This window comes from Aethalodelphis obliquidens, unplaced genomic scaffold (genome assembly GCF_003676395.1).
Source record: "Aethalodelphis obliquidens isolate GAN/ISIS:26980383/991018 unplaced genomic scaffold, ASM367639v1 scaffold4, whole genome shotgun sequence".
Lineage (NCBI taxonomy): Eukaryota > Metazoa > Chordata > Mammalia > Artiodactyla > Delphinidae > Aethalodelphis > Aethalodelphis obliquidens.
Window position 1 is genome coordinate 5,580,974 of NW_020837948.1, and position 24,290 is coordinate 5,605,263.

General features: G+C 36.9%; 1 protein-coding gene across 3 annotated transcripts in view; it reads right to left on the reverse strand.

Annotated features, from left to right (window-relative positions):
- Nucleotides 1-667: 667 nt before the first annotated feature.
- The window catches only part of DDX46 (DEAD-box helicase 46), a 61,003-nt gene continuing 37,380 nt past the window's right edge, over nt 668-24,290 (reverse strand). For 2 of the 3 annotated variants that reach the window (XM_027097214.1, XM_027097204.1), the window contains 8 exons: nt 17,467-17,660; nt 15,701-15,838; nt 15,237-15,386; nt 12,217-12,393; nt 9,816-10,034; nt 9,297-9,441; nt 2,442-2,515; nt 668-1,277 (listed from right to left, as the gene is read on the reverse strand). In XM_027097214.1, the coding sequence (XP_026953015.1) occupies nt 1,230-1,277; nt 2,442-2,515; nt 9,297-9,441; nt 9,816-10,034; nt 12,217-12,393; nt 15,237-15,386; nt 15,701-15,838; nt 17,467-17,660 (1,145 nt within the window). In that variant the 3' untranslated portion in view covers nt 668-1,229. The remainder of the gene's footprint in view (nt 1,278-2,441; nt 2,516-9,296; nt 9,442-9,815; nt 10,035-12,216; nt 12,394-15,236; nt 15,387-15,700; nt 15,839-17,466; nt 17,661-24,290) is intronic. The other variant, XM_027097209.1, reaches the window with a different exon arrangement.

Genomic DNA, 24,290 nt, shown 5'->3' on the forward strand with positions numbered 1-24,290 from the left:
CATTAAGGATAACTTTATATTGAAGAAATCATGATTGATACTCCTTGTCACTTTAACCACCTAACATACTATTAAAATAATTTAACAGCTATAATATTCTTTGGTTTTTTTCTTTTTTAAAAACTCTAAGTCAAGAATACTCAAGGGAACTTCTATATCTTTTAATTTAAGAAATACATCTATTTAATTCCTGAAAATTTTATTTTTTCAAGAAGTGACAACAATATGAAGTTCTAATACACCAGGAGTCTTGAAAAAAATTAGGTGATCCAATTATAGCAATTTAAATTAGAATATTCAGGAAATATATCTGAAGGCTCAAAAATATAATTTATGATTCTTTGTGAACTGAATTTCACTGAGAAATGCTCAAAGTCTAAGTTTAAAATGTGAGTGCCATTATACTTTTTTTTAAGAAAGAAAATTCACAACCTATTCAATAATCCTGAAGAAAAATCAGATTAGTATGGTGTTTGTATGTACAGATGCATAAACGAACACTTTCAGGGGAAAAAAACAATCATATTAATATTTATAGGCTACAAATCACTTTCTTTTAAGGAAGATTAGAAAAGAGTTAGTAGCTAGGCACAGAGCCAGAGGTTGTTAGGGGAACCTAAAAGTAGTAAATACTAAAACTCTTAGCAGTGTAAAGGAATGCAAAAAATTCTTATACTACAAATTTTTAATTTTACAAAACCAAAAACCAGTCCAACTATGGCCCATACATGATAATAAAAATTGAAACAAAAACTGTGAATGCATTTTGTAAAAATTCTATTATAATATTCTTAAATATAGTTCATATTGTTCCACTGAGTCAAGTAAGATTTAAGCTCAAGGTGGTCACAAAATTAGAGAATTTTACCTTTTCTGAGGAGATTATCACAATTTCATTGCAAGAAGATAAGGTGAATAGCCCCTTAGCGACTTATATACTTTATTTCCTTCAATGGAAAGTCCAAATATTTTACTTTTCTTACGCTTCTGGAATATTATCCAGATTTACATTAAAGGGCACTTTAATGGAAACTTTAAATATAGTTTGATAATTCTGGGGATACTTACTGAAAGAAAATTCATTAGCAAATACTGGTTTCTTGTATTTAAAAAAAAAATCAGCAAGAAAGAATTTTAAAAATCTTAACTTAAAATACACTGTAAACTGCAGACAACAACTGCCACATGTATCACAGACCAGCACAGGTAAAAAGTTTTTTCCAGATGTTTTATAAGACTTTGTATCTTCCTTTATTTGTTGGTTGGTAAGAATTTTGCTACAAGAGAAAATAAAAGGCATATGATCAGTAAAAGGGAGAAAAAAAAAAGAAATATGTTAAGTAATTTCCTTTACAAACTTATAAAACTATCAGATATTTAAAATAAAAAATATTAATACTGAGGAAGAAAGAACTATTCAACAATCATCTCCCTGTGTTCACTCGACTGTTCCTTAACAACGGTTCTGAACCAGCTTAATGGTGGTGGCATTCTTTTTCTATCACTCCTTGGTGAAAGTCACTTGATTTAAACGTTGTTTTTATTCCTCCCTCGTTTTGTGTACCTTCTATTCTTTAAATTTTTTATCCACCCGAAAGAATGTTCTGTAAGGGAAATTTTAGAAAAGCCCTCAAAAACACATTCTTAGAGAAAGGATAATGTTTCCTTTCAAAGGGTCCTCATCCCACTGTACACACTGTAGGGAGAGTTTACAGGGATGTGTCTGCTTCCTTTGGAAAGGTGGTCTATAAAAGGCCGCTTTATCCAAAATCAAATTAAGTCCTCATCAAAGTTTAAAAACACTCAAAACACCTAAGTTTAAAAACACTGGCAAAAATGTAGAGAAACTGGAATTTTCATACACTGCTGAAGGTAATATAAACTGGTGTAACTACTCTGCTAAACTACACATACCCTATAACTAGCAATTCTAGTCCAAGGTATATACTCAAGAAAATAATATATTAACGTGAATGTTCATAGAAGCATTATTCATAAAAACCAAAAACTAAAATGACCTCGAAGTCTAAAACATAAATTAACTGTGGTATATTCACATGCTTAAATACTGTACTATTTAATACTACTGATTTCCTCAAAGTAATGTTGAGTGAAAGAAATCAGATATAAAAGAGTACACAGCATTTGATTCCACTTATATGGAGTTCAAAATTAGGCGAAACTAATCTGCAATGTTGAAAGTCAGAATAATGTTACATTTGGGGGCAATGAATAGTGACAAGGAGGGGCATGAGCAGGGCTTCTGGGATACTGGTGATGTTCTATATTTCTTCAACTGGGTAGTGATCGCATCAGTGTGCTTATTTTGTGAAAATTCATCAAACTATATGTATATCATTTGTCTACTTCTCTTATTTATATTATAGTTCAATAAAACATTTACTAAAACAAATAAATAAGTCCTTGAGGTTTTCACTCACCAGCCGGATCAGTTCTTCTTTTATAAGCCTGGTGATTTCTGCCTTTGCTTTCTGCACAGCCAGTTCATTGGCACCTGGTGAGTGAGTGGAGAACATTATTTGCATTATTAGATTTATGCTGGATGTTTATCCACTGCATAGAGATCAGTACGTGACTTTCAGCAACATAGTACTACTTGCCAAGATAGTCTTTCAATACCTGGTGGAACATCATCTACATTGTATCATGGCTGCTTATTATTATGATTACTTTTAGAGTTTCAAATGTAGCCAGTGACGTTAGTGTTAAGAGTGTTAAGGATAGTGAGGTACTAGTGTTACAAGTTCTTGGTATGTTGGTATGCAAAGTAAAGATAATTCGCAATTTGTCCAGAAGAGAAGAAGAAAAAGTAAAAGGAAAATATAACTTCCTAGGTTCATTTATTTAGCAAATATTTATTGGATGTTTATTATGCTCTTTAAAGTCAGCAAATGTTTTGGAAAAGTGTCACCTGAGCAAAGTCTTAAAGATGAATGGAGGACTAGCCAAGTTGGAGGAGGAGAGATGACATGAAAAGTATTTTACAAAGGGAATCATGTGTGTAATGGTACAGATTAAGAAAGTCATGCTTAACTACTGAAAAGTAAGAGAAGTACAGCATGGTTGAAAAATTTAAAAAGTGTGTGAAAGAACACAGCAAGATAGCCAAGTAGATGAGGTAGGCTGAAGACATTTGTATAGTTATAAATTCAAGAAACATTAAGCACCCACCAAGTATGCTATACTATAAGAGATTCATTATACAAAGTACTCATTCATCTCTTTATGATCTTTTGGGCTACTAGAAAAACAAACTTGTAAAGATATTACAGCAAGATGAGTAGGTAGTAAGTAGTCTACCAGAGCAACTTTAATTATTATTAATTATTTTTTCCAAAATATGTTTAATGATGCATCTTTTTTTTTTTTTTTGGCGGTACGCGGGCCTCTCACTGCTGTGGCCTCTCCCGTTGCGGAGCACAGGCTCCAGACGCGCAGGCTCAGCAGCCATGGCTCATGGGCCCAGCCGCTCCGCGGCATGTGGGATCTTCCCGGACCGGGGCACGAACCCGCGCCGCCCGCATCAGCAGGCGGACTCCCAACCACTGCGCCACCAAGGAAGCCCTATTATTTTAATAAAATTTTATTTATTTATTTTTCACTGCATTGGGTCTTCATTGCTGTGCACAGACTTTCTCTAGTTGTGGCAAGCGGGGGCTACTTACTCTTCGTTGCAGTGTGCAGGCTTCTCATTGTGGTGGCTTCTCTTGTTGCAGAGCACAGGCTCTAGGTGCGCGGGCTTCAGTAGTTGTGGCACACGGGCTCAGGAGTTGTGGCTCGCGGGCTCTAGAGCGCAGGCTCGGTAGTTGTGGCACACGGGCTTAGTTGCTCCACAGCATGTGGGATCATCCCAGACCAGGTCTCAAACCCATGTCCCCTGCACTGGCAGGCAGATTCTTAACCACTGCGCCACCAGGGAAGTCCCCAGAGCAACTTTTAAATATCACTTCTTCCAAGAATCTTTCCTAACTTTTCCAGGTGGGGTTAAGTGTTTTTTCCCTCAGGGCTCTCACAGGATTATGTTCATACCATCATGAAAGCACATTTTTTTTTTTTTGGCCACGTGTGCGGCATGCGGAATCTTAGTTCCCTGAGAAGGAACTGAACCCCTGCCCCCAGCAGCGGAAGTGTGGAGTCTTAACCACTGGACCACCAGGGAAGCCCCTGAAAGCACATTTTTAAGGTAGAATGGACAAGATGTTTTTTCTGACTAGATGTGAACAGTGAAGAAGAGGAACGAAGATGCTAAGAGTTGAGCAGCAAGTAAAGAAAATAACAGGTAATAAAGGAGATACTGAATCCAAGAGGAAGAACAGGTGCTACTATTAGCAGTGATAGTGGATGAAATTTGATTCTGAGATCGTTGTGGCTGAGGTGCTCAGGGGACACCAAGTTGGAAATTTCAGTAAGGCCAATGGAAACAAGGAGCAGAAGTAGAGGAGAGACGGAGATTAGAGAGCCATTAAGGCTAAGTGTGGAGGGATTTGAAGCCAGGGGACAATGCCAGGAAGTAGGTACGTCTAGAGAGGTAACATGGTGCACACCTATAAAAGGAATAGAGCTGGACCAAAGAAGCAGACTAGAGATTAAGGACTAGGAGTGAAATGTCAAAGAATAAAAGAAGAACTGGGGTTGTAGAGAACTATGTTTTTATCATTTAAAAAAAAAATTTTTTTTTTTTTTTGGTTGCCCCACATGGCACGTGAAACTTCCCCGACCAGAGATCGAAGCCATGTCCCCTGCAGTAGAAGCTCGAAGTCTTAACCACTGAACCACCGGGGAAGTCCTGTTCTTATCATTTTATATAAGAAAATCAAATAAGGAAAACAATTCACAAGAAATGGGAAAATTTACCCCCTTATTAGATATGCTTTTTCAAACCCATAGAGAGGAGAGGAGAGGAAAGGAGGAAGGGAGGAGTGGGAGGGAGAAGAGGAAGAAAAGAAATGGGAGGGGGGAGGGAAGGAGGAGGAAGTGGAGAAAGAAGAGGAGGAGAAGGAGGAGGAAGAAAAAGAAACAGTTTAACAACAGGAAGGAAAGGGCCATGAGTATGGCTGTGAAGTCAGAGCAACATATCTAAGCCCTACACCTCGACCAGCCACTGACCACAAACATTTTAAAGCTGTGGGTGCTGGAAGGGAAGAAAGGTAGATGAACGTGGAGCCAAGGGTATAATCAAGAGCCAAGCCAGAATGAAAATTATTTAAAAAATGAAATTCAGGAGGAAAATATGCTACTTGGCATGAGTTGATGTGTAGCCTGTTGACATTCTCTGCTGTTTTAAAAAGAAGGAAAATGATACTCCCACCCAGCTCCAAGTGAAGAGCAATTTTCCTGCGTTAGTTAGAGCCTGACCATTTGGACCAGTTTAAATTTTTGACTGACACAGCTTCTTTAGGTAATAGGTTACATATGTTTATAAGCTGTCATGAAAAAGTGGCATTTCCTTTCATTGGTCCCAAAACAACTCTGGCTGCTTTTAAGGGATTCTCCACTAGTAAAAACAGAGGGTCACAAAACAGGCTATAAATTATACAGGCTGGCTAGGCACGTACGTCCTTCCTGTTCTCCTTCCCACTGCCGGGAGCTGCTGAGCCACACAGAGCCTCTAAGGAGCCAGGCAGTGGGGTCCCTCCAATTACAGAACTAGAAACAGATGACACTAGGCTCCTTCCAACACCTGTTTTCATCCTATTAGTGTTCAGTTGATTTGGTTGGAGTTTCAAAAACTAAAAGATCCTTTAAATCTAATCATCTATGAAAATTCTCAAAGCTTTAGGTCATTTTAATTACCAATCTCCAGCTCTTATTTAGCATATTTATGTTGCCAGAATTCTCAAGATTCATTCCTGACAAGGTTATCTTTTTACTGGGGGAGAGAAACCTTGCTTAGATTATAAAAATTAGATGTTACTTCCTAAGTACAAGTTGACAGTGGAAAGAAGCACCCAGAACCATTTTAGGTGGATGGAAAAGTCAGCAGAAGCTGTGGGCTTCTCATTTCATTTCACTTGGTAGTACAGGAGATATGTTCTGATAAAGTTATATACAAATTAAACCTGGCATACATTAATTATACTACACTAAATAAGTATAATTACCTTTAAATTAATAAATTATATATGGGATCCTTTTTCAAAGCAAACAATCATCTCTGATTTACCTCTTTAAAAGGCAGTCATTTAAAATACTGGTTTTGAAATCTTAGAGATATTCAGAATAAACTACAGTTATGTTATTGCAAAAAAAAAATACAATACTGGTTTTGCTTAAATGACACCTATGACATTCAAGCTGAATATACAAGGATGACTCCATGTTTACAAAAGGTTTTATCATCAGATTCTACTGAATGACACCCTGTATGGCCTAATGAACACAGCAGGAAGAGAGAGCTGTCCAGTTCCAAGTGCAGAAAGATTTCAGTGTAATTTTCTCTCCTTGAACGCTGAGGTGCCAGCAACCCACATTTTGCCTCACAATAAGGAACAGTGTCACATGATTCAGAAACACACTGAGTCATTGGCAGAGTGAAAGTCTTTCAGGATACATAAAAGGGTGCCATTTAAAAACCTGACTTGAAATAGATATGATCCAGTTTCTCAAAGTCACAATCACAAACAAAAAAATACAACTTGCCTAGCTCTGGACCCACATTCTTTGCATACCATTTAACATATGTATGAATCTTACTGTACTGTAAAGGTAGAATTTCAATAATATGGAAAACATAAAGGCTATATCTGAGTTTTACCTTTGCCGCAATTCTTCATTTTAAGAAGTCCGAAAGTGAGAGTGACATCAGTGAAAATGGCACAGGAGGGAACTTCAAAAGCCTGTCCCTCCACAAAAGCAGTGAATAAACTTGCAAAAACTATTAAAATCAATTTTATCAGAACTCAGAAACTAATAAAAACCTTATATCAACCGGGCAAACTCTTATTAAAGGAGAAAAAAACAAAACCCCAGCTCAATTCTGGTAACAAAACTTTTCTGTTTTTTAACTTACTCTGATCCTATCAAGCATTTTGACCAGGAAACAACTTCTACTTAGGGTAAATGGGATGCACACTGCACGTGCATTTCTCTTCTTGTAGTCTTTATGTTAAGAAGTCACACAAAAACAATTTGAGGTCACCAGTTAAAAGTAAAGTAAATAGGCACAGTACTAATTTATTTTCACATCTGTGAAATTCTTTGTTTTGGCCAGGAAAGAATCAAACCCTAAAAATAAGTCCTTGGGCTTCCCTGGTGGCGCAGTGGTTGAGAGTCCACCTGTCAATGCAGGGGACACGGGTTTGTGCCCTGGTCCGGGAAGATCCCACATGCCGCGGAGCGGCTGGGCCCATGAGCCATGGCCGCTGAGCCTGCGCGTCCGGAGCCTGTGCTCCGCAACGGGAGAGGCCACAACAGTGAGAGGCCCGCATACCGCAAAAAAAAAAAAAAAAAAAAAAAGTCCTCATATATATTTAAATCATTTTTAGTTTATATTTATTTCAGTAAGGAACTTACACACAGTTATAAAGTCCTCACAAAAACCAAAGGAATGCCAAAGTATAACAAGAAAATACTAACTAGTGATAAACCTTATCTACAATATACTTTCAGTTTATACTTCCATTGATCTTTCCAGCAACAAACTTTAGAGCTGAGCTAGCCAATTCAGTAGCCATCAGCTATGTGGCTATTTAGATTTAAGTTAATAAAAATTAAATTAAATTTAAAATTTCTTGGTCACACTGGCCGTATTTCAAGTGCTCCACAGCCATCAGAGTTTTTATTGGATGATGCGGCTTTAGAGAGATCACATGGATATGCCTGTCAAATAATATTTTGTGTGCAGAAGAGAAGTGGCTCTAGAGCATGATCAGATGTATTATTCAGAAAATTTATCAAGTGCCTGCCATGTGTCAGACACTGGGAATACAGCAGATGATAAAGTCACTGCATTCACAGAGCTCTAGTAGGGGAGACAAAAACAAGTAAAAATATACTATAATTTCTATGTAATGAGTACTGTGAAGAAAAAGCAAGTAAAGAGCTACAGAGTGGTGAAATGAGATCAAGTAAGGCTTCCTTGTTAGAAGTGATGTGTATAACTCAAAGGACTAGACTGCTGTTTAAGATTATACAAGGTGTGGGAGAGCTCCTTTGCAGCCAGCTAAGCCATTTAAGCAGTAGATATGCAGACTCTGGATTTACATGACACATGGAGTAAAACCTCTTCACAGCTACAACACCAGTGTTCAAAAAATACTTAGTTCATTAAGAAGATGAAATGGATCTGTGGCTGGTCTATGCTTAAAAATCTATTATAAAAATGTTCAAATTAAATATAAATGAAGGGAGACAAGTTATCTACCATGCAGTACATAATGAAGTAGGAAAAAAATCAAACTGGAAACTGTCTTTTGAATTCATTCATGAATGTATAAAATAAGGTTAAAAAACACACGTGATCACTCTTAGATAACACATTACTTATACCCTTTAAGGGACTTCCTTGGTGGCGCAGTGGTTAAGAATCTGCCTGCCAACGCAGGGGACATGGGTTCGAGCCCTGGTCCGGGAAGATTCCACATGTTGCGGAGCAACTAAGCCTGTGCGCCATAACTACTGAGCCTGTGCTCTACAACCCGCGTGCTGCAACTACTGAAGCCCATCCGCCTAGAGCCCATGCTCCACAATCAGAGACGCCACCGCAATGAGAAGCCTGCACACCGCAACAAAGAGGAGCCCCCGTTGGCCACAACTAGAGAAAGCCCGCGCACAGCAATGAAGACCCAACTCAGCCAAAAATAAAGAAATAAATATACCCTGTGAGTTATGGTATTAATTGTCCTATCCTATTTTTTAAAAAGGTATGTATGAACTTTTAGGCATAAAATCACAGGCAATATTTGCTTGGATAAACAAGCATTAAGTGGACTATTATATATAGTTGATTTACTTTCTAACCTAAACTTTGGCCTGAACGTTCTACTTACTGGAAGAATAAACAGACCAGTCCTGAAAATACATGTTTTCTTATAGAGTGATTTTCAATTTGACCAAATTGTCAAAACTGAAAGAGTCCCAAACACAGATCATTTACCTCTATATATGTACTAAACTTCTAAATAAACACCACAATGATAGATGAAACTATTTTTTTTCTTATAGGTGTTCCTCATTTTCAGTCCTCTCTAGAACTGACCTCATATTCTTTCTGTGTCTATTACATCTATATCAACTGTGATCTAACTCAAGATTGAAACAGAACGAACAGTACATACTTTCAATTGCCAAGTAAATTTTCCGCTCTCCTTCCTTGGGTTCTTTGCCAGGTGGGAAGTATGTTCCTCTGATTGTAATTGCAGCTTCAGAATATTCACTGATTCTCTGCAGAGCTTCCTTAGAGGTAACTTTCCACCTAGCAGTCTATGAAATAAAGAGTGGGGGGACAATTATACTCCAATAAAGATGTTAAAAAAATAAAATAAAAAAGAGTGGGGGGAAAAAATCACTTTACAACAGAATAAAGAAACCTGATGTACTGACAAAGAATAGGTTAACTAAATCATATTATGGTCAATATTAAGATTATAATTAATACCTGCATCATAAATTCATTTAGATTCTAATGTAACTAGAACATAATCATAAATATGGAATTTCTAGTGTTGTCTCCCCATCTAGATAAAAAGTAAAGCAGCCATTTAAATGTTCATGGGTTTTAAACAAGGCATTTTCGCTCCTAAAAAAGGAGTTTCTACTCTACAATTAAAAAAAAAAAGTTTAAATCTGTTACTTGCCTGTGGGAAGTCATTGATCTCTAATTCTTCTTCATATCTCTTAAAAGATTCATTCTGTCCACCATCCTGTCTCTCCTCTTCTTGTTTCTCCAAAGGCACATAATTAAGCTTGGCATTGATCTTTTCAGCAAGTTGCTCTGCAATGGTTTTTGCAGAGACAGTGGGAGCCAGGATGGTGCCACCTCTAAGAATTGCATTGGTGGCCTGCTGCATCACATCCTGCAGTTAAAGAAGACCTACAGTCAAATCTCAAATGAGGGCAGAGACAAGACCAAAGATTCCACCACAAAGTATTCTCTGGAAAGCCACTAACTAAAAGCATCTTTCTAATGTAAAGTGCTACCCGTAAGTGCAATTTAACAGCATATATTTATAACAGACAGTTTAATATATCTCCCTTACTTGATGAGAAAACAATAATATTCAATTCTACATTAAAAATTCTACTGAATCATACATAATTAGGTAACTCTTGATATCAAATACAGTATATTTCTAAAATCATTTACATACTATGTGGCTACTAGGAGTTTTCCTCTGAATCAGAATCTTTGCCCACTACCACCACCGAGCTCTTCCTTCCCCCATGGACCAATCCAACATTCTATAAATTACAGTAAATGACTTTACTCAACACATTTTTTTAAATTTGAACTTAATTTTACTATGTGCCTAATGCAGAGATAATTCTTCTGTGGGTAATACACGACTCACACCACAAGCTCTTCTAACAACAGCAAAAAGTTAGAGCCATTTGCTTTCAAAATAAAGAGTTATTAGTAGCAATAATCTAAGAGAATATTAGGTGAGGTGCTGTGTCCCTGTTGTCAGAAGAGGCACAGGCTTGAGTACAGTAAACACTTTATAGTAACTCACTGGCTAAATAAAACAGATGCAGAGACCCAAGCCTCTGAGCCTTGATTGTGGCTGCCTCACTGGGTCAGCCCACTGGCCTCTAGCTTGGTCATCCCACTTGGACACTAGAGACCTGAACCTATACAGGCTACTGGACACAGGGCCCTGCAGGTCCCCAAACTCTCAAAATCTTAAAAATACTGTCAAAATTAACAAATTGTTCTTTAGGAATGCTATGAAAATTTAACCTTAGTTAAAAATTAAGTTAACCAAAATGCTGGAGAGGGTGTGAAGAAAAGAGAACCCTCCTACACCGTTGGTGGGAATGTAAACTCGTGCAGCAACTATGGAGAACAGTATGGAGGTTCATCAAAAAACTAAAAGTAGAGTTGCCATATGATCCAGCAATCCCACTCCTGGGCATATATCTGGACAAAACTATAATTCAAAAAGATACATGCACCCTTATGTTCATAGCAGTGCTATTTACAATAGCCAAGACATGGAAACAACCTAAATGTCCATGAATGGATAAAGAAGATGTGGTATGTGTATACAAACACACACACACACACACACACACACACACACACACACGTACATATATACATACACACAATGGAATACTACTCAGCCATAAAAAAGAATGAAATAATGCCATTTGCAGCAACATGATGAACCTAGAGATTATCATACTAAGCAAAGTAAGTCAGGAAGAGAAAGACAAATACCATATGATATTACTTATATGTGGAATCTAAAATATGACACAAATGAACCTATCTACAAAACAGAAACAGACTCAGACATAGAGAACAGACTTGTTTGTGGTTGCCAAGGGGGAGGGGGCTGGGGGAAGGATGGATTGGGAGTTTGGGATTAGCAGATGCAAACTATTACATAGAGAATGGGTAAAGAAGGTCCTATTGTATAGCAGAGGGAACTATATTCAATATCCTGTAATAAACCATAATGGAAAAGAGTAAGAATATATATATATATATGTACAACTGAATCACTTTGCTGTACAGCAAAAACTATCACAACACTATAAATCAACTATACTTCAAAAAAAAATTAAGTTAACCAAAAAACTCCCAAGAGAAACAAGGCAAGTGAAATATTTAACACATTTTCCCACTGTCTAAACCCATGTTAGTTTCAGTTATGTAACTGGATATTCATACTTCCAAGGTATTGTTTGTGTGCCCAATAACCCACCTAATATAAACAGAAAAGAAAGAAAAGAGAGTTATTTCTTTAGGATTTTGTTAAGATCAATCAGAATACTACTTTATAAAATTATCCATGGTTAACATGCTTAACAGTTAGGCCTTCCAGACTAGGCATTAAGACCGCAGTTAACCACACTAGAGAAATCACCCAAACATAATAATTAAAGAATTCTGTATTGAGGATAATGTTAAATGCTTACTACCTCAGTGTCTAAAATAACTTCTTGTTCACTTGTGCTGCCATAATTCCTGAAAAGCATTTAAATCAAAGAACTTACAAAAAGTACTAAGACTTGGAACAAATTACTTAATACCTGAGACTCAATCCCCAAATTCTTCTGAGCATTGATTCTAAGAGCCAATCTCTTTGCAATTTCTAACTTCTCAGCATTTCCTGCAGTTGGAGCAGGAACACTAGATGTTCCAGGAGCAGCCATATCCTTCACTCTCTTCTTTGAATTAAACATGCTTTCAATTTGCTCATCAATCTAAACAAGAAGAAAAAGGATTAGTAAAAATCTAATTAAAAATACCAATTTATAGAGGGAGAAGAGGAGGAGAAGGGGAAAGGAAAGGGAGGAGAGGGGAGAGAGGGAGGGAGGGAGGGAGGAAGGAAGGAAAGAAAGAAACAGAGATACAAGGCTGCAAGAACCACTTCAGCAGACTCCTGAGTGGTACAGATACATCCCAATTCAGTAAATGAAGAACATGTGCTGTCAAGACAGAGCAGACAATTTGATGCAGCTGCTTGCTCCAGGGCCAAGGCCTTAAGGCCAAATTACGTACACTGCAATGAAAGAGGCTGGACGAAGGGCAATAACTCAAGACCAGTGGACATCTAAAAATACAGTCAGTGGTTCCCAGGGCAAATGCTGCAACAGGGTTCCTAAAATTCTTCCCAACTTCAAAAATGCAATTGGATTTATCTAAAAAACTGGGTAAGAGAATCAGGAAAAAAAGCCTTTATTGTTTTTTTCCTTCAAGGAAGGAAAGAAATGAAGGTTGGTTTCCCCATCAAAGCAAGAGCAATGCTGAAAATTAGGCTAATATTTTAAATCTCAAATGAAGAGCAAGCTTTTTTCAGGGTTTAAAATTACTTAGGTTAATTTAGAAAGACCTTTTACTGAAATGGAAACAGACAACTTATCTTCTTTTTAAAATATTTGTTATCTAATAAGGGGTTTGAGTTACCAACTACCTTTAAACTAACATTTAAATAACCCTTTTAAATTAAACAGCATACATGGCGTTAAAATCCAAAACAAATGCATAAATCAGGAATGGGGAAGGTATATGGAGGTAGGTGACAGGGGTAACTTTACTTTTAACTTTATTCACTTTAGTATTGCTCTATTTTTTTTACAAAACTTACATAATATTTTAACAAGAAGGAAAAAATCAACATATTTCATTATGAGATTTTTAAAAAATGTTTAAGTAACATAAAAAAACTGAGGTGGTTTTAAAAACAATGCCACATATTCTTTAATACTCTTCCCTCTAAGAGGTGGAGCCTCTCCTTAAATGTGGGCTGGACTTAGTGATTTGATTCTAACAGACAAAAAAAAAGTGGAAAAGCCAGTATGTAACTTCAGAGACTAGTCATAAAAGGTACTAAGGTTTCCTCTTTGCTCTCTCTTGGATCACTCATTCTGGGGGAGCCAGCTGCCATGCTGTAAGGACACAAATGCAGAGTGAAGAACAGAGGCATCCTACCAACATTAAAGTGACTGAGCCATCTTGGAAGAAGATGGTCCTGCATCAGTGAAGCCTTCAGATAACTGCAACCTGGGACAACAGCTTGACTGCAACCTCATGAGACCCTAAGTAAGAACTACTTGGCTAAACTGCTCCTGATTTCCTAACCCTCAGGAATCATGAGATAATAAATGTTTACTGTTTTAACCTACTAAGTTTTGGATTGATTTGTTACATGGTAACAAATAACTAAAATATTGACTTAATTGAATTTTAAGCCAGTATGGTATGCTAGTAAGAAATGGCCTAGAGTTAATAGGAGACCTTGGTCTGGTCCTGGCTGTGCTTAACAGCCAGTGTGGTCATTTCCTGAAATGACAAGATCAGACTGAATTCCTGATTTCCTAAATTGTGTTCTGAGCTAAGGTTTAACAGGGTATGTTTCAAAAACAACAAAAAAAAAGTTCTATGATCAAATATCAAATATGTTGGAAGATTTCTGTGTCAAATAAAGTTAAATAAGATTATCTTATTAATGACTTTTCACATCCTTTGATAGGATACCACTAATAGTGGTATATACTAGGCAGATTTTCCAAAATTATTTTATAATGAAAACATCTAAAGCTCAAGATCCTGGGATTAGGGCTCCAAAGAATACTCTGGGAAACCCTTAACTTGCTGAGTCCTCAGGGTCCCTTTTCACTGGGTTACAAATAATTCCGTAAGCTAAGAACATGGGCTTTGAAGTAAGAACAGGATGGGTATAGATCCCAGCTCCTCCCCTTAACAGCTATGCAAATCTGAAAAGGTTATTTCTTTCTAAGCCTCAGTCTCCTCAATTATAAAATGGGAATACTCTGAGTATCCACTCATCTAGCTATTGTGAGGAAGTAAATGAAATAATCCCTGTAAAGCACTTTGCACAGGACATGGCACTTAGTAGAACTCAATAAATGTTGACTATTATTATTACTAAGGATGTTGTATAACAATTAAATTGTAAAAGATTAAAAAACAATATTAGTACCAATGATGTTAAAGATACAGGGAGCCAGGCACTCTTATATAACACTATTGTGAGTGCAAACTGGTACTCACCTTGCAGGAGAACAATCTGACAACGTTTTAAGACCAAATTAGATATACCCTTTGGCCTAGCAATTCCATTTATACATTCATCCTCAAGACTTAATGCGACGAATATGCAAGGTTTAATGTTCAAGAATGAGCGATGAAGTACAGTAAAGTATATTCCAAATAAAAAATATATGGAAACAAACATGTTTGTTTCCATATATTCAAAAATAGGGATTTGATTCATTAAACAGTGGAACATCCATATAATGAAATATGTAACCAATGAATAGCATAAGAGTGAATTTACTAAAAGAGAAGACTTCAACATAGGACTATTGTAAAGATTATAAAGCAGTATGATCTCATTTTTATGAAAATACAGAAATACAGGCATATGTGAATACGTCTGTATACATAGAAAAAAACGGAGAAGGGTACACAACGAAAAGTTTCCAATAACTTGCTAACTAAACAAGCCTATGGTAAAACCTCCAGTACCAAAGGAATAATTGTTTCAACTGGTAAGAATAAGGCTTAGAACAACAATACTTACATCAACTGCAGCATCCTCATCATCCGAATCTTGAAGACCAAGAGCAGCTTTTTGTAACTTCTTTCTCTCATTTGCCAAAGCTTGTTCTGTTTCATCAAACTTGAATCCCTTACCAGAGAACCCACTACTCTTTTTAATTATTTTCCCTTCCTTTCAAGGAAAAACAAGAAAGTTAATTTCATAATAAAAAACTTTAATATTCAGGAATTTATGGCAATTAAATATTTTTCAAGGCGGTGTATGACAATGTAACAAAAACATTTCATCTAGCATGTGAGAAAAAGGAACTCTATGTAGACTACAAAAAGTACTAAGTTGAAGCAAAAGGGAGCATTTTGTTTTCACTCCTTTCCCTTCCTCACTAAAGAGATAAGTGAAAATAACCCTATCAAGATTTACAGGTATTAAATATTCAAGATCTAGAACACAATGACTTGCATAAAAATGAGACTTAAAAAACTCACAGCTTTCTGTTGATCTTTGAAATCACTCCAAAGTTTCTCTAGATCAGGTGGCACTGCAGTCCCTGACAATTCAAGGGCTTTAATTATGTCACCAGCATACCGAGCCTGATCTTCTGTGATGAAAGTATAGGCGAAGCCCTAGTGAATGATGAAAAAGTGATACTATTACACACTAACAAGATGAATCCTCCTTAGATCACAAATAAGATAAAATCTGAGTCACCTAATATACCCTCTTTAAGATGACTCCATTACTAAAGAATTTCAAAGACCACAAAAGAGTCCTACACCAAATTCTTTAATGGTTCAAAGTGAAATACCTAAGTTTAATATTTAAAAATAAGCAAAACCAGAAAATTTCTAATCTCTTTATGCATAAAGGGAAATACATGTGATTTTTACATAAATGTACAACTCCACTGTCATAAGTATTAACTTTAATATATCTTATTTCTCCCTTTTTGCTTGCATTCCCTTCCTCCACTACCTACCGCACCTCTCTACCCCAGCTAACCTGTATTAACGTCCTAGAATACAGCTTCCCATATTTTTTAAAGACCAATTAAAAGATATAAAAACATACACACATGTATATCTGATATGTTTTAACATATACAAAAATGAAGTCAGCTACATCACTTCCCTGGGATTCTCTAAAGCCTAAGGATGCAGGTGTCCCCAGCAGCTTTTTGGTTCAGGCAAGAGAAAGACTGGAGTTGTAAGTAGAGGAATAGCAAACTACAATTAGATTGCCATCTTCACAAAACGTTCTACCCTACCAGTGAACTGTTATAAATTTTAAAACATGATTTAATATTTTATTTCAGGAGTACCTAGTTACCAGATTTGACCCATGGCCTACTTTTATACGACCCATGAACTAAAAGTGGTATTACATTTTTTAGGGTTGTGTACACACGTACACACACACACACACACACACACACACACACACGATGTGACAGAGACTGCATGTGGCCCAAAAAGGCTACAATTTTAACTACCTGGCCCTTTACACAAAAAGTTTCCCAAATCCACAGAATAACTCAGGTTAAAAGAATAAATGCCATCACTACTTACTAGCTATGTAAATTTGTCAAGTAACAATGTCAGTGTGCCTCAACTTTTCTCATCTGTTAAAAGGGGTAATATTATCTACCTCAAAGGGAATTTGTGAGAATAAAATGAGATGATATATGTAAAGCACTCAGAACAGTGGTGGGCATTTAATAAATACTCCATAAATATAACCTATTAATATTATTATTGCTTCAGTATGTAGAAATGTCCATGGTTGTAATATCAAATATATCACCATCAGTGCTTCCATCAGTGCTGCCTTCAAAAAGAAAGAGTTAGAACTATATACTTAACAGAATACAAACAAGTCAAAAAAGCAAATAATATTCATGTGTATAGGGGGGTGAGAACAGGGGTGATAGGTGTGGGCTGAGTGTATTTCATGATCCCTTATTTTAAAAAAAGCAATGAAAGATCTTGAACTATATGCATGTATGTATATACAGAAATTTTTAGGTGGGGAAAAATACCTTTTGGGGACACAAATGGTTAACACTATCTGCCTACAGAGAACAGCACTTAAGACATATATATGTATATAAATGATGAACATCAACTATTCCCCATACTCTGATGATGAAGGATTTTCAGAATGTCCCCATAACTCCTATTATCTCTTTATAATCATAAAGAAACACTTGTATTTTAACATAATAGAAATCAACTTTAAAAGCAATTATTTTTACTTTGTTGCCTGCTCTTCCAGTCCGTCCTGCTCTGTGCACATAATCCTCATAATGGTTGGGGCAGCTATAATTTACTACAAGAATCAGATGTTTCACATCTAGGCCTCGGGCAGCAACAGACGTAGCAACAAGAAGTTTGCAGGTCCCATTCTTAAAATCATTTATGATGCTATCTCTGTCATATTGATCAATGCCTGCAAGTAAATTAAAGAGTTGTAAAACCACATATTTAAGTTAAATTTTCCATTTCCTCTGACATTCAGACAAAGAAGTTAAACACGGGGTAAAGAACAAATCCAACTTATATTGACCACATGTCCAACAACTACCATATAGAAAGTAAAAGACTTGGCGGGGGGCTGGTGAGGAGTGATAAATTAGGAGTTTGGGATTAAAATATACACACTACTATATATAAAATAGATAATCAACAAGGATCTACAGTATAGCATAGGAAACTATACTCAACATCTTATAATAACCTATAATTGAAAAGAATCTAAAGGAGAATAGATATAATGTATAACTGAATCATTTTGCTGTGCACCTGAAACTCAACACTGTAAATCAACTACATTTCAATAAAAAATTTAAAAAAAAAAAGACTACGGAAATTTAATGGCAAGATGAAAAGTTATTGCTATTTACGAATTCCAAATCTGCCCTGTTTTGCCCCCCTTCTTACATATAAGGCTTATCACTCCAGAAGCCCAACCTCAGAATCACTAACCTATATCTCTTATGGGGGCAAATGGGAAAAAGGCAGGTACATTCAGCCTATATTGACAGGATTCAGATCTTTCTAATTCTCTCATAGGTTATTTAGAGCCTTGCTCCTCACAGTTTTGTCCCAGGGACCGGGAGCAGCATCACATGAGAGCTTGTTAGAAATGGAGAATCTCAGATCCTACCCCCAAACTACTGAGTCAGATTCTGCATTTTAACAAGATCCACATGTGATTACATATGCACATTAAAGTTTATGGTGCACTGCTTAAAAAGTACCCAACTGGATCTCTCTTTAAAATTTGTTACTCAAAGAGCCTCAGGATGAGTGACAAAGCAGAGCATAAAATACCAAAATGTTCTTTTACAAAATGTCCAGGCCACAAATATACTTTATGATGGGGTACCTGGGAATCTCTAGTAATCAGTGAAGGGAATGGGATAAATTCTCAAACCTTGAAATTCATTTTTGCAGCAAGAGATATTCTAACATTCCATATAAAACCTGTGTTTAACATATACAGAACATTTAGCATCTAAATATTTATCAATATTAATTTATATTACCTAAAGTTTTAAATGTACTCTTCAAAGACTTAATTATGGAAAATATTTGGATCTTATCTCAAAGAAACTAGGATCCAACATTGTACCCAAAAACCTCATAAGAAAAATTAGTGGAATCAGTAACAATACACATTACGTTTATAATTTTAAAATACCACAACTTTTAGTGTAGACTGAGGTATCCTGACACATACGTGCAGTAGAGTTAGTAGTTAATGGCAGCAACCATTAACCCTCTTCCTTTTTAACATAACCTCAATTTTGTTATCCACCCAACACATGGTCACATATATTAAACCAGAGATGAGCCTAATTCTCAGTCTTAGGAGGTGAGTAATGATTAGTGTAAACTAGCCCTTCTCAAACTTTCTGTGCTCAGGTTGTCTGTGCACTCTTAAAATTAATAAGAACCAGACCCAGAGAGCTTTAGTTTATCTAGGTCATCTCTATCAATATTTAATGTATTAGAAACTAGAACTGAGGAAAATTTTAAATATTTATTAACTTATTTAAAAATAATAAAACAATTACATGCTAAAAAATGTATTTTTGTGAAAAGTAACTTTTCCAAAACAATAAAAATAAGGCGCTTCACATTTTTGCAAATCTCTTTGATGTCTGGCTTAATAGAAGATAGTTGGAGTCTCATATCTTCTGCATTCAATCTGTTGCAATTTAACACGCTGTGCAACCTCTAGAAAGCTATACTACGTATACACTGATGAAAGAATGAAAGTGAAAAAGGCAAATAACTTGGTGGGGTTATTATGGAAATATTTTTGACTTCATGAAACCCCTGAAAATCTCAGAAACCTCAGGGGTGCAAGGATAATACATTAAGAACTATTTGTCATTCCCTTGTCTTTGAATGAATTAGGCATAAACATGTGAAACAATTCTGACCAAAAATATAAAAGAAGTACAGACAGGGGATTATGGGGTAAAATTTCCTTATATATATTAAAAAATACACATTTACATCAAGGTAGGGGAAAATCTTATAGACTAACCCTCCTGTGGGTAACAACTATGAATGCTGGACAAAATATAAAGAACTAACTACCTGAAGGCACCAGAGAGTGACTAAAAGAAGGCAGAAACTGGAAGGGAGTTGACACCTGGAAGAATGCAATGGCACTGGTTGAGTTTACAGGATTTTACTTCTTTATTTTAAACTTTCTGTTTGGGAGCGGGCCCTGAGCAGCCCAGGTAGGGAAGTCAAAACATGAATAGAAACAGTCTTACTGACAAGAAGAAACAAGAAGAAAGCATTCAGGATAAACTCAGGACCAGAAAAGAGGGGATAAATCCCAGAAAGAACAACAGAGCAGGCACATCCAACAGTGCATAAAAACACTATCCAAGGACTTCCCTGGTGGCGCAGTGGTTAAGAATCTGCCTGCCAATGTAGGGGACGTGGGTTCGAGCCTGGGTCCGGGAAGATCCCACATGCCGTGGAGCAACTAAGCCCATGCACCACAACTACTGAAGCCCATGAACCCTAGGGCCCACGCACCACAACTACTGAGCCCACATGCCACAAGTACTGAAGCTCACGCGTCTAGAGCCCATGCTCCGCAACGAAAGAAGCCACCACACCGCAACAAAGCCCCCGCTCACTGCAACTAGAGAAAGCCCGGGTGCAGAAAGGAGGAAGGGAGGGAGGGAGGAAGGAATAAAATTAAAAACAAAAAACAAAAAAAACGCTGCCCAAATATCTGACACCTAAACTACACATGGGGCAGAATCCAAGTAGCCCAGCTCTGGCTGAAAGAAATTATTAGATATTTCAGAGGTTGCCCAACAAGAAAGACAGTTTCAAATATGGATTCAGCCAAGTTAATACCCTATTTAAAAAAAAAAAAAAAAAAACCTTCAATAAAACATAAGAGAATTCAGACTCTACAAGGTATCATTCACAAAGGCCAGTATACAAACCAAAATTACTAGACATACAAAGAAACAGAAAACTATAAAACAAAATCAAAAGAAAAGATAATAGAAACTGACTTCAGATGACCAAGACATTATAATTAACAGTCAAAGATTTTAAAGCAACTATTATAATTGTGATCAAGGAAAAAAACTTTTAAATGCTTATAATGAATGGCTAGGAAACTGAATTAGAGAATCAGTAAAATATAAAAGAGAGCCCACAGGAAATTCTAGAACTAAAAAAAAAATTGAATTAAAAAATTCACTGAATGGGCTTATTATTAGCAGATAAGAGATGGCCAAAAACACACAGTGAACTTAAGACAGAGTCAAAGAAATTATTCAGTCTTAGAAAGAAAAAAGATTGTAAAACAAAGACTGAACATAGCATCAGTGATACGTGAGACAGAATCAAAAGGCTGAACATACACACAATTGGAGTCCCAAAAAGAGAGGAGAGAATAGGCCAGTAAAACAATCAATCAATCAATCAATCAAGAAATAACAGTCAAAGGACTTCCCTGGTGGCAGAGTGGATAAGACTCCACACTCCCAGTGCAGGGGGCCCAGGTTCAATCCCTGGTAAGGGAACTAGATCTCACATGCATGCCGCAACTAACAGTTTGCATGCAACAACTAAGGAGCCTGCCTCCCGCAACTAAGACCCAGTGCAACCAAATTAATTAATTAATTATTTTTAAAAAAGAAATAACAGTCAAGAATTTCCCAAATTAGATGCAAGACATAAATTTACAGATTCTAGAAGGCGGTAAACCCGAAGGAGAATACAAAGAAAATCATATCTAAATCAACTTACCATATGACCCAGCTATCCCATTCCTGGTTATCTACCCTTGAGAAATGAAATGTTCACACAAAAATCTGGACTTACATATTTAATAGCAGCTCTATTCATAATTGTCTAAAACTGGAAACAACCCAAATGTCCTTCAACAGATAAATACACCAACAGTAGTACATCCACACAAAACATACTATTAGATAATAAAAAGAAATGAACAATGCAACAACTTGAATGAATCTCAAAGCCATCATGCTGAGTGAAAAAAAAGCCAACTGCAAAAAGCTGTATAATGTATGACTGCATTTATAAACATTCTTATAAGAGCACATCAGTGGTTTCCAGGGGCTATGTACAAGAGGAAAGAGAACCTTAGAGTTACTCTGCATAGGGATAGGACAAGGGAGTCTTGTGGGGTGAGGGAACTATTCTGTATCCTGATTATGGTGAATCCTTTGGGATGGTTAAAACAGCCAAAAAGCTGGAAGTAGCCCAGGTGACCAACAGAAATGACTAAAAAAACTATGATATACTTATACACTGGAGTATTACTCAGCAATAAAAGGGAAGAGCTGTTACATCCAACATGGATGAAAATTCAAAAATACATGCAGAGTCAAAGATACTTGACATAAAACCGTCCATAATGTATGGTTCCATTTATCTGGAATTCTAAAACAGGTAAAGTTGGGAAAAAAATGTAAAAAGTGGTGGCAGGGACTGAGGGAAATTTCTGAGGTTATATCTTAACAGAGGTTTGGGTTTCACAACTTACATTTGTCAAAACTCATCAAATGGCACACTCAGGATCTGTGCATTTCACTATAGTTTACTTACAGATGTTTTATTTAAAAAAATTTTGAACTAGTGTTAATCATGTGCACACTGAAGTGAAATGTGCTGGTGCTGCAACGTATTCTGAAATGTATCAAAAAACTAAGAAAGGGCTTCCCTGGTGGCGCAGTGGTTAAGAATCCCCCTGCCAATGCAGGGGACACGGTTTCCAGCCCTGGTCTGGGAAGATCCCACATGCCACGGAGCAACTAAGCCCGTGCACCACAACTACTGAGCCTGCGCTCTAGAGCCTGCAAGCCACAACTACTGAAGGCTGCGCGCCAAGAGCCTGTGCTCCACAACAAGAGAAGCCACCGCAATGAGAAGCCCGCGCACCACAACAAAGAGTAGCCCCCGCTCGCTGCAACTAGAGAAAGCCCACACACAGCAACGAAGACCCAACACAGCCAAAAATTATAAATAAATAAAAAGAAATTTATTTTTTAAAAAAACTAAGAAAAATTGAGGAGTGGGTGAAAGGACAGATGGCTAAAGATGTGACATAAATATAACAAAATGCTAATTGTAGACTCTAGTATTAGATATTCAAGGGTGTTAATGATATAGTTTTCTCACATTTTCTGTGTTTGAAATTTTGGTAGTAAAAATGAGGGGGAAAAAAAGCCATAGATATATGGAAAATAGTCTTCCTCCTCTAGAAGCTGTCAAATCTGGAAGTGATGACTGAGCCTGCAAAAGGCCTTTTGCTGCCATAAAGAAAGCTTAGATTAATAACTAAGTTATTATGCTCAAGATGGCAGTATAGAAACTACAATATGGTAACACTGAGCTACTGCAGAGTGAAGCAATTCTGGAATCATTTTCTGTTTTTTTCTTCTTTGGCCACACCTTGCAGCATGTGGCCTCTTAGTTCCCCAACCAGGGATAGAACCCAGGCCCCCTGCAGTGGAAGCGCAGAGTTTTAACCACTGGACCGCCAGGGAAGTCCCCTGGAATCATTCTGCCATGGGATTTCATGTTTTATAAAATAATAAATATTCCTCATGATTTATGGCAGCTGAGTTCATATTTTCTGTTACTTGCAGAGAACCAAAAGGAAAAGTAACTGATATTAATAGTACACATCAGGGCTTCCCTGGTGGCACAGGGGTTGAGAGTCCGCCTGCCAATGCAGGGGACACGGGTTCGTGCCCCGGTCCAGGAAGATCCCACATGCCGCGGAGCGGCTGGGCCCGTGAGCCATGGCCGCTGGGCCTGCGCGTCCGAAGCCTGTGCTCCGCAACAGGAGAGGCCACAACAGTGAGAGGCCCACGTACCGCAAAATAAATAAATAAAATTAGGCAAGAGAGTAACATTATTTTAAAAAAAAAAATAGTACATGTCAAAAGTCTCATTGAAGCATTTTGCCCTATTTTAAAATGTCTCTGTTTTCATATATCATAAACACCTGAAAGTAGAAACCATTGTGCTACTTTCCTAATTTCAGCAATATTTACAATATTAAATGCAGGTTGCATCTTTAAGGAATTTTAAAATTATTCATTATTAGTGCAAAAATGAAGAAATGGATGACTGACAGAATAGAAATTATAGCCATGGTTTAATGACAGTATTTTCAGATTTCTTCTTTCATTTTTTAACCCAGTTTAGAGGAAAGTTTAGAGGAATGCAGGTATGTGATAAATAAAAAATAGAGTATTAAGAACAATATGCTCTCCACATATTTTGTTCATAAACTACAATTACCCGGCCTTTGTGCTCTAACAAAAAAAGTCAAGCAACCATGGAATGCTCTGATTGTTGAACTGAGAAAATTGTCTCAGGTTAAGAAAACCAGGAGTGGGCAGAACACATCATCCACTCTCCAACCTCCTGCCTCCCTTTATCCCTTCACTAGACCTGAAGACTGGAGAACTACAGATGGCTCTGAAGAAGTGGCAGCACTCAGAGTGTCTCTGAGCTTCCTTCTCACTATTCCGAAGAGTAAGCAGGAATAAAC